The sequence below is a fragment of the Lissotriton vulgaris genome, unplaced genomic scaffold (assembly GCF_964263255.1).
Source record: "Lissotriton vulgaris unplaced genomic scaffold, aLisVul1.2 SCAFFOLD_3144, whole genome shotgun sequence".
Classification (NCBI taxonomy): domain Eukaryota; kingdom Metazoa; phylum Chordata; class Amphibia; order Caudata; family Salamandridae; genus Lissotriton; species Lissotriton vulgaris.
In genome coordinates, this window is record NW_028246143.1 from 138,474 (window position 1) to 151,541 (window position 13,068).

The following is a 13,068-nucleotide window of genomic DNA, read 5'->3' on the forward strand; positions in this document are numbered from 1 at the left end:
CACAGGGCCAGTAAGTTAGAGTGTTCACCCTGCAACTGCAGCACTTTTTGTATCACCCTGAGTGGGAAAAGGTAAAAGATGTCTCCTAGTCTGACACTACAGACTGGAAGGGCAGCTTTAAACTCCTAACCCCACGTTCCCGCTTAAGGCTATGGCTGCCTTTTAATATATGCAAGTCACCACCTAAAGTCGGCCTAACAAGCTGCAAGGCAGGATGCTGTATATTATAAGGGGGAACAAGTACATTTACATGTTCCAGCAGCAAAAACCCTAAATTGTTTTCACTGCGGAAAGGCTAGTAGCCTCATTGTCAAGTACAGATACAGGATGCCGTCTCAGCCCTGCTAACCTCTGAATGGGACTACTCAAGCTGGCATTGTGGGATATCAAAACAATCCGAACAGTAAATCCCATTTAATAGTTAAATTAAATTTAACATCACTGGTGGGCAAAGTGCAACTTTAGTAGTTGCCAATTTAGTTGCCCAGTGGTTCCAGTGCACGTTTATTGTTGTACTCAGGGTCTGTCCTGCAGACAGCTTCTGCCCTCCTGGGAAGACGTGCTAACAACTCCCAGGACAGGAGAGGTGTTACCTTTCTCCTGTAGGAAGCCACACGGGTATTACCCCAAAAGCCGCGCTTCAAAGGAGAAGCCACCTTTGAAGGACAAATGGCCAACACTTGGGAGAGGGTCTGCTCTATTGTTTAGGCTCTATTGTTTAGGCAGACCAGCAGGCACTAGAGAAGGGGAAGCCAACTGTCAAACTGGTTTTCCAGGCGCGTGAAACCCCCGTGGTAGCCATACCTCTGGGTAAGGATGAGGAATTCTGAAGGCCAAGAGAGGGGTTCTGTTATCCTGGGAGTGGGCAGAATGGTGCATCAGGGGACAGCCAGATGCAACACTTCCCAGGAAGTCATCATCAGGATAGTGGAAACCTGGTGGCTTATTGGCTACCAACTGCATCCTAACCTGAGGGTATTTCCTGAGTATAAATAGGGAAACCCTGGAACCCAGAACTCAGATCTCAACTGGACTGGAAGAAGGACTGGCCTGCTGAACTGTGAAATTGGCAAATAAAGGACTGAACCTGTTGAACCTGGTGGTTTGCAAAGAGAAACTGTGCCTGCTGTGTTCTGCCCAAGGAGATGTGGTCTCCAGAGTCCAGCCAAAGCAAGAAGACTCCAAGGGTCAGTTGGCTGAATTCCTGTTGACAGCACGGGGCCACAACAGCTGAGAAGCCCGCTGGGGCAAGTTGGTAGCCCAGAACCTTCAGAACACACTCAGCTGCTGGTGTGCAGCACTAGGGACCAGGACCCGATGCTCCGAGTTACAACCGAGTTCGCTGAGCCTGAGAGAGTCGTTTGAGTGTAGCTTGGTCGCCCAGAAGGAGATTAATTGCTCAGGGAAGCATTTGCTGTGACCGCAGCACTGGGCGATTGGCAGCCCAGTGACCACTTGACTTCTACCAGCCCCGACAGGACTTCGAGGGACGTAAAACCTGTGGCTAGGACTACCTCATCCCCTCTGTGGACCGTGGAGTAGGCGCAGAAAGACCCTTGTCAATGGTATTGCATTCACAGCACCCTTGAGCATCTTTAACATCCTTCTACCCTTGCATCAGGACCACTTTCCGTGCTATATTAGAGACGAAAGTTAAACAACGGAGATAGTGCAGGGCACTACAAATACCTTACAAAAATACGACAGGCTCAAGTAAAGAGCCGAGTTATGAGCTCTTTCAGGAGAAGAAGAGCATGATGGAGCTTTTTCAGGGAGGCAGTCTTACTTCCAAAGAGTAAGAGGGGAGATAGGGGTACGGTTTATGTTTATGGCAAGTGCAAAACATGATTCACTCCAGGAGTGCATTTTTATTTTTTTCTTTAAGAGATAATAATATAAACAACAAGTGTGTTTCAGTGTAGTGCTTGGTGGGATAAAAACATATTTTTAAATGTAGGTCTCAATCAGGCAACCGGGAGGAATGAAGAACATGAAAAACCAAAGCTTTACCACTGAGCCCAAGAATGAAAATGATTTCAAATTACTTATATAATTATTACTGGCAAAGAAAGAAGTCAACGAGAATGAGGTCAGCATTGCAGGCACAGATTAATGCTCAAATTTCTCATGAGGGAGACATTTCAGGGAGACTGACACTTGAACGCTGTGGGCTACTGGCTAAATCACTGACCTCAGACCCTGGTCTGCGCCGCGAGTTATCGAAGAAGGGCTCAATGCTTTTGCCACAAGCACTGGTTGCACTGCACATCCGCTAACCATGCGCATCATAGTGCGGTCACTCCCACCACAGGACTCAAGAATCATGGGCAGGTGAAGACGCTTTCTATTAATATCTCGTGTACACTTTATCCACTCGTGTGCAACCAAAAGTCCACCTGACACAAGGTGAGGTGCAATGGCAGGAGAAAGAGGCACCTTTAAATAACTGTCTGGTCACCCCACGCTTGGGTTCATCGCTGGAGTGAGTTTATCCTTAAAACATTGTTCAACTTAGGCGATAAGAAGGAGAGCAAGGGATAGAGAAGGCGAGAGAAAGAGGAAAGAGAGAGACAAAGCCGTGGTTAAGGGTTGTTTAGGCAAATGGTGGTGATATGGAGACCTGCTAGTGTCTCATGTACCTTTATCAAAGATGATAATTCGGTGTTTGCAAACTTCGAGCTAATTCAATTCTAAGAAAGATGCAACAGTTTCCTTTCTACATGCCTAGACAGACTGCTACCCTGAAGTTTATTCTATGTCATACAATATATACGCAATGATGGGCTCAAGAAATATTGGCTTCTTACAAGTGTGATGTCTACCAAATCCCTCTATGGGTTAGTACCTGGAATCAGCCCTCCTCTCTTTGAGACCAGCTGATACTGAGGCAGGTTTTAGAAAGGGTCTCAATACTAGGGTATTCTTGTTGTCGAATGAGTTGTTAATCCGTTGATCTTTTTTTTTTGGAACTCTGTTTCTTCCTTTTTTTCTTTCTTTCTCTTTTTACCCTTTTCTTAGTTGTTAGTATATGGTCTAGTGCTTGGATTACCGTAAAGTTACTCCATTGGAGTAGCAGTGTGTTTTATAAATAACCTTTTTCATTTCAAATGCTTCTGCTGACGACGGGGGAGGGGGGGGTGATTAGAAGCAAATAAAACTTCACTATTCAAAATATACTGCATTCGTAGTCTATGATAAAGACAGCGGTGCACTCTAGAGAAAATCTAAAGGAGACATAAAACATGTGACCAACAATCCAATATAAATTTCTATGCAAGTAATATTATATTATAAACTGTAACTGAAAAGACTAAGAAAATAAAGGAGGTTCTGTGACAAAAAGTATTCTGCACTAGACCAGCAAAGAGTTAGTTGAAGCAAAGGTACTAGTTGGCAGGAAGACTCGGCACCAGCGCCATCTCGCATGTAACTGGTTATCATGTTACCGTATCAGTCCAAGGATGAAGACTGCAGATATGTTGGGGTAGGGTTGCTCCCCAGATGGTATATGGGCATGTACCCCTCCCTGGCCTTCCCAACTTCATGCATACCTCTCATCCTGACTCTTATTTTGCCCCTGATGTCACAATAATTTACGGATGTGTGTGCAAAGGCCTAGGACTGTCGGTGGCTATTTTAGGGCAGAAGACTATTGCCTCTGGGGATAGAGCATAAAGTGGTGGTGGCAGCATAAGATCTATTAGAAAGATCAATAGTATGGCCAGACCTTTGTATCCGTTTCCCTTTGTGTGAAGCCCAGTAGTCCCACCTGTATAAAGTTTGCCCCGTACCTTGCGCTGCCATTCCCGGGGGTGTGGTTTGAGAGGTGTGGGGTGTGTGTATATAGTGCCTATTCTACGCTGTGTGTGTGTGAGTAAGCTGGAGTACTGAAGCTATTGGTGCTACTTTCGATGCCACTGACATAGCACAAGATGGTGGGTGAGGACTGATCGCCCAGAGAGTAGATGTGTATTGCATACAGGTGATTCAGAGACTGAAGTGAGAAGCATGGAGTCAGGGCTTCCTTTAGAAATTCAATGCGGCCTCTGTTAGCAGGGGCTGCTGATTAGGTTACCTGAGCATTGCCATTTAGTCGTAGGTAGGGTAAGAATTGTGCCTGGTGTTCTGTGAGGTAGTTTCCAGATCAGGTCTACCCTTTTGTCTATCCTTCATTACGTCTTCAGCTAGAAGGATGAAAGCCAGGTGCACAAAACTCACACCTCTTTATATGTGTGTTGCGGTGCTCTACTTTAGAGGCACCCATTGTGCAACCTGCTGTGAGAAGACTCACTCTATACCAGTGCTTCTTAACATTTTGACTTCTGTGGACCCCTCCGACTGTATTGTTACTAGAATTGGTGTACCCCATTGAATCATTATTGGAATCTGGGGACCCCCACTGAGTCATTACTAGAAGTCGGGTTCTCCAGCTTATTAAATTTCAATGTAAAAAACACAAAAAAACTGAAACAACCAATAATCATACAAATCCACAACAACACAAACAATGAAATATTTTATTTAACTTACATACAGACATAAAAGATCAACATTTTTATTTTTCTTGGAACGTTGGAGCAGAGTCTGAATTCTTCTATATTGTAATCCACCCTTAACTGCTCTAGAACACTTCTGCTACTACCAGTTACCTGAGAGATAAGTCAGGTGGTAAGCTCAAGGCATCGTTAGTCCCACACTGCCAGTTGCAGCCACTCCATTTGAACAGGCAGGAATGGATATTGTTGGTTTATTTGATCCCCCTGCGCTTGAGGCAACAGTAAATCTAGGTTGTGGTGGATCATGTCACAAGGCATCCCAAGGTAGTTCCTCTGAGGAGCAAAAAATGCTTTAGCAGTCAAAGGGATCTTTCCTATGGTTTGATTTCCTAAGGCAGTTATGCCTGACCAGGGAACAAACTTCCTCTCCCCGTACACGAGAGAGATGTGGAAGCAAGCTGGTGTGACGTACCACTTCTCTGTGGCCCGTCATGCAAACACCAATTGGATTCTGGAAAATGTAACCGGATCCTTAAAAGCACATAGGGAACTCCACCAGAGAGCGGCAGGAGGAATTGGGATCTTAATGAAGGATAAGAGTTTTATGGTATTTAGTTTTGACATTTCCATCTGTATTTATCCATATTTATTTTGGGTGTTGTAATTAAACGAAGTTGAAACTAGAATATTCCCACATTTATGTAACCAATAAATGTGCATTCATGCTTGAACGCCTGATAGGTTCCAATGACAGCAACACCCACAGATAAATCAATGTACATATATGAAAACATGAACATTTTAGTATCAAGGTTGTGCATATCTACTGCTGTTTGAGTCTCTTCACTAAAATTCCAATCTTTTTGTAACCCCTTAGCTGCCGATTCAAAATGCTATTGGCCTGGCAGTCATGACCTGCAGCATTTAGAAACTCTTAAAATATAAACCAAATTCCGTCTTTATACCCATTTAAAAATAAATATAGTCAGGAAAATAAACAGTTTCTCTCTGTATTTATCTGTAAAAATCTGTAAAAGCGAAAAAAAAGGGAGCCTTAATCTTAATCCTGCCATGTCTCCTGTGCGCCAAGAGACAAGTTTCGCTGATGGGTATAGAGTTCACTCCCTTCGAACTACTGTTTACACCCAGGGCACGTCTTACTCACCTTAGTCGGAGAATTAAGAAGGAAATCCTAAGCCTCTCCAAAAGGAGGTAGTGGACTATGTGACTGGCCTCAGAAAGCTGATGAAGGAGTCAGACATGAGTCATAGGAAGGAAAACCAATAGCTGATGGAGTGTTATATGAAACACACAAAGAGTGTTGGAAGGAACATGTGTAATAAGTCTAACTACTGGCAATCGCTCGTGGTCGCCTTCCAACCCACTGTTCTTTTGTCCATCAAGTCACCTCAGATCAGGCTCAGCCATATGCAAATCAGTCTCGACCCTGCTCCAACAGAACAGTCCATCCCGACCTGCAAGGCCAGGTCCACCCTGAACCAGAACACACACAACCGAAGACCAGGTCATTGAGAGGAGCACAGAGGTAGGTGACTCCTTAATACCCTGCAGGTACACACCTTTGTGGGAGCAGTAATAATTATTTGCTGCTAATGCCTAAAAGGTGAACAGCTGTATACTGAACACTCTGCAAGTGATTTTGCACAATCACTTGGAATAAGAAAAAATACAAAGCAATGGAAGCGTTCATTGGAACACAACCTAAGGACAAAAGTTGGACAATACCACCGTGAATGGGGCAAAATTATGTATTGTCAGCATGCAGTGTAGAACTTTGTCATTCCTAAATTTTAGAATGGCACAACTTAACATGATCAGAGATAGAAAAAATACTTCCCAGGGTCAAAAAGGCACAGAAGCACTTCTAGCCAAGCAAAACATTTGAGGAAAAAAGACAATTCTGCTTTATCACTTTACAGGTTCTTGTTAATAAAACTCTCAAAAGGTTCTATACTTTTACTACATACTGTCTCTTCAACAGCTAACCATATATCAAAAAACAATGATGCAGTCTGATCATGCAGACAGAACATTGAGAGGGTGGCCAGAGTAGTGTAAAGCAGAGGTGGTCTCCTACCTCATAGCCAAACTGCAGCTCGTCTGACGTCAGCATGATGATGTCATCATCAATGGCCAGCACCGACTCTGTCTCAATCTCGTCGTAGGGGAAGAATCGATTGCTCAGCTTGTTCTCCGCTGTCTTTACCACCTTAAGGGGCACTCTGATCTTCGGCCAGACAGATTCTGTGGGAAGCATGGTGTCAACACAGCAGAGGGTGAAAAAGGATCAACACAGCGTCTTCAACAAGCTTTGGTAAAGCGCAGGCCCCTTAAGGTTCAGGACTTTGCCGAGGCACAAAGCTGCACTTTAAGGATACAAGATTGTCTTAAAACAACATTCATTCAAGTAGGCACAAAAACAGTCGATGAACACGGTGAATGACTTGCAGTGCGATCCCTGGAAAATTCAGTATTACGGCGCATAAATAAAAAAAGTCATGCAGGGTGGTAATCAATAGGAAAATGGGAAAAGACAGCACCAGTTCTCATAAACGCACTACACAGATCATCCTTCGGTGACGAGGACTCGGAGGCTATGAGCAGTGCCTGGATGATCACCAGAAAGGTGTATTATTCTCCAACCACAAAATATCATTATTTAGAGAGAATAGAAAATTAAGAATAGAAATGAAAGTGTAAGAACCTTTGTTAAACATAGAGGAAACTTCTGCTAATAACCGAAAGTTGAGCACAGCACTTTTACATTTTCAGTAGTATGGTATCCCCTTCACTGACGGGCTTGAAGGGTTCGATGTTGAAGAATCTAACTTGAAATTTCTGGTGAGAGTCACTTCTCTGCAAGTGGAGCTTCAACAAGGATGTTTCAGTGTCTCATTTGGAAGCCGGGCGGAAGAGGATTTTTCAATGACAACTCCCATGCGTCTTGGACTACAGGTTGATGAATGGGTTTTAAAACAGTGTTGCCCTGTGTATGCTTTCAGATAGGGAAATGGCTTTGAGACTCATTTCGTTGTTATAGATTGCACCCACTTTGCTTTCACAGATTGTAACTGTCCATGAAAGGCCACTTTTGAGCAGATCTTCTGGGCTTCGAGGTCTTCTCAGCCACAAGAACTGCCCGAGTGCATTTTTGTAAATTCAACATTGTGTCATTAAAAATATCTGCTTGTTACCCTGATCTACAGCGGAGCCGTCTGCTACGGAGTCATGTTCAGCTTATGCCAACTCAGCAGATAAATCGCCAATGGCCGCATACGGCAGAGGCAGAGATGGTAGATTACCAGATATCAAATCTTCAAATCCTGTGTTCTTCGTTCCGACTGCTTCTGTAGACAAAAGTTGAAACAGGTCATCTGCAGATGGCATTGAGGTGTAGGTTATGAGAGCTTTGATGGACAAAGTCAACTAAGTCATTCTAAATACACCTATGATTAATACCTAAAGTTGAAACTAAACCTATTGATCAAGCTAAATTGACCAAGAACTATGCACATCCTGTGAATGCAGAGGCGGCACATTGATATTCAAATTGCTACTGAATCTATAAACAAGCATTAGCTGAAGTGAAAAACACACACTAATGAAACGTCATCACAGCGCCAGCAAATTTCTCCGAGAAACTGTTTCAAGAGGTATTTAAATTAATTACACCAGAATGTCTGACCCAAATACTCAATTATTTTGTGAGTAGCTGGCCACACACTTTACTAAGAAATTGCAGGGTATCTGTAATCCCATTACAACAGAACTGGATAATTCCAACTGTGTAGTTCCTACATCATCAACACCTTAATTATAGATTAGAGGTGAAGCATCTGGTATAAAGCCTCTTCAATGTTGTGAACTAGAGCCGGAGGGTCTTTTGAGGGCAGAGACAGCAGGCTGTTGTGGTGATATCTGTCCGATGAAGATGCTCAAAGCTGGTATCCGGACTTTGGGCTGGGTTTACTATGCCGACGGGCATTTCACCACCTGCACCGCAGTGCTTAACCAGCGCTGCCGTTGTAAGTGGGCAAAGTGGGAAGGTCAGCAGTGGCAACCCCCCAGTAACATAAAAACAGCAATCACTACAGGGAAAACATTGGCGTTGAAAGTGTGTTGGTGTTTGTCCAGCTGTGAAATGTCTGATACTTCCTAAAGTTATCGCTGAAGCCATTGTTCCAGCAATTACCACCATCTTGCAGTCTTCATTTAGTTGTGGTGTGGATCCAAAGGGAGGAAAGAATCTGTGGTGAAGCCATTCCTGAATAAAAAATAATCATGGCCAAACAGATGTGGTGAACGACAGGACAATGTACCCATCACCTGTTGTGCCTCGGATGGTAGAAAGACTTGTCACAGTGGTTTAAACCATCCTCATCTTTATGACAGTTAAACGTGTTTTAAAGCTTAAATGGGCACAGAAGCTGCATTATTGTCTGTTATAAGCAACGTAAGATGCGTTCAAGGCCAGGGTAGTCTTACATGGCCCCTTTTGTTTGATCTATCAGCTGCATTTGATATGGTTGATTCCCTTCTGATTACGTAATCCGAGTAGGATGTAATAACTGGAATAGCTTGGGATGATTTCTGCATAACAGCACATTTTCCATCATTTTACCGTCTTGTCATCCTAACGCATTTTATTTCTTTATTTTTATGCTCTGCGAGGTTTAGCTCATTGCCAATTTTCTTTGACAACTACACATGACCTCTCGCCAGTGTAAACCGTGAATATGGCTATGGGACTAAAATCTTATTCGGGTGGTATGCACCTCCTCCTAAGATTCAATAAGTCAAACCAGGAGATTGAACTTTCAAGTTGCCTACCAGCAGTGGTACATCGGAAGAATATGCAATTACTTGAGACTAAATTGGTCTAAGTGGGAGGTCCTGCTTCTTGACAGAAATAATTATTGTTCTCTCTGGCTTTGCTTGAGAAATTTGGGATCGCCTTACCCCTGCTCCCTGCAGAGAAAGTCGAAAGTTTAGGTTTTTCACTTCCCAAAGTTCTGGATATGGCTATGAAACGAATGCAGTATTCTTGCCAAGCTTTCTTCAGCTCAAAATCCTTTGGAAAATCTTCCCATGTATTCCCAGATATCTTGGATATCTGCTGGTGAATTCAGTCATCATCTCTGTTCTAGATTATGCCAATATCTGCTATTTAGGACTCCCTGACAGATACTGCATAGCCTTCAGCTTATTCGCAGTTTTGCAGTTAGGTTAATTTTGAACTTTAGCAGATCTGAGCGCCAATACCTGTCAACCCCTTCATTGGTTCCCACTTCAAAGAGACATATAATTTAAAGTCTTGTACTACTGTTTTAACCTCTCAGACATTAGCGCTTCCTTTGATCTTTTGCGCACTTAACAACTTGGTAACCAGGCCCAATTTGAATCCTTTTCCCCCACATGTTGAGGATTCTAAATGTACCCAGAGTTTGTGGATTCTACAAACAATGGAGAAAATGTTGCAAAATGTTGCTTATGGTTTGAAAAATGCTAGAAAGTCCTGTCCAAAAAAGCATAGTTACTTCCTGAACATGACATCAACAAAAAGATCATCATCTTCCCAGCTTTGTAGAGCCTGCAGCAGTGAGTGTCGCCCCACTGCTTTGGAGCAGTAAATTAAAGGAAACAGCCATGCGCACTTTGCATGTTGTCCACCCCGGCTACATTGCAGCCTGGGTGGATAACATGGCGAGTCTCCCATTCCCTGGCTGAGTGCCATACCACGGTGCCCAGACCAATCACAACGCTGCCCGGCAGTGTTGTGACTGGTCAGGATGGCCTGGGTGTGCTTCCTGGTTCGTATTCGGCTGGGAGAGAAGGAGAAGCGACGCAGAGAAAGGTAAGCTTTTTTTCTTTTACAACCCCTTGCCCTCACCGCCCTCACCGCTCCCACCGGCCGCCACTGGCAATCATAGCTGTAGCAATTCTTTTTACTGCAGCTTTTGCATTTTTCTAAGTGGTAGTTGAATTTTCCTATTTTTTGTAGTTTTTACAAAATTGCTGTCTGCGTGGAAATAAGTGTGAAACCCATTGGTGAACCCAGATACCTATACATTACTGAAATGTAACACAATTCTGGATTCAGCAAGTGTTTATTTCTGTTGATTGACCTTTTTCCCCAGAGACAGTAATTGATGAAATCAAAACTAATGTAAAACAATAAGAAAAAAACCAATAGGTGACACCATTATGATCCATCTATTTTTTGGAGGATGGCTGATTTACCATAGTAATACGCCATTATATCCATCAGACCCTTGAGGTTGCAGAGATATATAGTGTGAGACGCACGGTCAACAACTAAGCTGCTGGTCATAATGTTATTGCATTGAGTCCAGACCGTGCAGCAATTCTAATGGGAAAATCCAGTGAATGAAAAATTAGTATGAAGAAAATCTATACATTTGTAAATGTATCCAAGATATTGAGTTTAGGAACAGTTGGTATTTGTACATCACTGAATTTGGAGGGGGCTAGTTGCTCCAACCTTTTAGTTTCAAATATTTTCTCAGGTGTGGGGTAGGCTTTCTGGGTTGAGAGGGATAAGCTATGCCATCCGATCACCAGTCAAACTGAAAGCAGGTGGCACCCAACAGCACAGACTGCCTCTAGCTTCAGCTGTGTGACATCAGCACTGGGCGCGCATAGTCACTCAAGCAAAAATAGCAAACGCTGGACTTTTGGGAACCTTTTGCTTGTGGTGGAAGGGTATTCTACAGGGGTAACGTTCCTTTTAGCTTCAATGGTTACTCTCCTGAGATACAGGTGTGGCGCAACTTTGCACTCGGACAAGCTACTTCGTTTAATGAGTCCATCGTGTTCCAAAGAAGAGCAGGTGGTGGGACCTTCTCTGCGATTGCTCCTTTTTGTGGAATGCTCTCTGTATCTCTACATTTAAAGGAACATGGGCTACCTGCCAGAGAAGCTTTTACAACCTATATATTCTGCTAGGGACTCTGGATGCGACTGTCTATTGTTCTAGTAATTCACAGCGCCATGAAGTTTTTAGGCTTGTTCGACGCTTTACAAATTTACAAATGTATTAATTCACTCTATAATTGCCGTAAATCTACCTTTTTAACTCCTCCTTCTTAGAGAGAAATGTTGCTTCCTCACAGAGGGTGTTGAGTTCAAATAATATACATTTTTTTAACAGACCAATGCCCAAGATAGAGCCGCGCGACGAGTTAAAACTGGAAACTGTGGAAGAGGCCAGGCACGGAGTCGCTGTTCACTATCGGAGAGACTGCAGTGCACTGGTGTTTAGTGGACCCTATGAGACTAAAAATCTTGAAAACTGGCCACCCTACATTACGACAGGGTCATGGGAAGGTGAGGGGAAGGAAGGTAGGGAGGGGAGAGGGAACAGGAAAGAGGGGAGAAGGGAACAGGAATAAGGGGGAACAGGAATGAGGGGGGTGTAAACAGGAATGAGGGGGTGGAAACAGGAATGAGGGGGGTGGAAACAGGAATGAGGGGGGTGGAAACAGGAATGAGGGGGGTGGAAACAGGAATGAGGGGGGTGGAAACAGGAATGAGGGGTGGAAACAGGAATGAGGGGGTGGAAACAGGAATGAGGGGGTGGAAACAGGAATGAGGGGGTGGAAACAGGAATGAGGGGGTGGAAACAGGAATGAGGGGGTGGAAACAGGAATGAGGGGGTGGAAACAGGAATGAGGGGGTGGAAACAGGAATGAGGGGGTGGAAACAGGAATGAGGGGGTGGAAACAGGAGTGAGGGGGGTGGAAACAGGAATGAGGGGGTAGAAACAGGAATGAGGGGGTAGAAACAGGAATGAGGGGATGGAAACAGGAATGAGGGTGTGGAAACAGGAATGAGGGGAGAGGGAACAGGAATGAGGGGAGAGGGAACAGGAATGAAGGGGAGGGGCGAACAGAAATTAGGGGGAGGGAAACAGGAATGATGGGGGTGGAAACAGGAATGAAGGGGAGGGGCGAACAGAAATTAGGGGGAGGGAAACAGGAATGATGGGGGTGGAAACAGGAATGAGGGGGTGGAAACAGGAATGAGGGGGTGGAAACAGGAATGAGGGGGTGGAAACAGGAATGAGGGGGTGGAAACAGGAATGAGGGGGTGGAAACAGGAATGAGGGGGTGGAAACAGGAATGAGGGGGTGGAAACAGGAATGAGGGGGTGGAAACAGGAATGAGGGGGTGGAAACAGGAGTGAGGGGGTGGAAACAGGAGTGAGGGGGTGGAAACAGGAGTGAGGGGGTGGAAACAGGAATGAGGGGGTGGAAACAGGAATGAGGGGAGTGGAAACAGGAATGAGGGGGTGGAAACAGGAGTGAGGGGTGGAAACAGGAGTGAGGGGGGATGACCCCCAATGCTACCGACCCATGTCGCTTATAGACGTGACCGCAAAAGTTCTAGGGCGAGTCATTCTACAGCAATTGCAAGATTGGGCCGAGGAACATCAAATCCTCTCAGAAATGCAATACGGCTTCAGGAAAGGCAGATCCACTACTGACCAATGTTTAAATCTTTACCTCCTGATAGCCAAATATACCATCGCT

The 13,068-nt window shown here is 44.4% G+C and overlaps 1 protein-coding gene across 1 annotated transcript in view; it reads right to left on the bottom strand.

Moving 5' to 3' along the window:
* Positions 1 to 13,068, bottom strand: part of LOC147666131 (exostosin-2) — a gene marked incomplete at its 5' end in the record, with an annotated part of 199,490 nt that overhangs the window by 77,717 nt on the left and 108,705 nt on the right. The window contains one exon of the mRNA XM_086949279.1: positions 6,595 to 6,761. Coding sequence (XP_086805405.1) covers positions 6,595 to 6,761 — 167 coding nt within the window. The remainder of the gene's footprint in view (positions 1 to 6,594; positions 6,762 to 13,068) is intronic.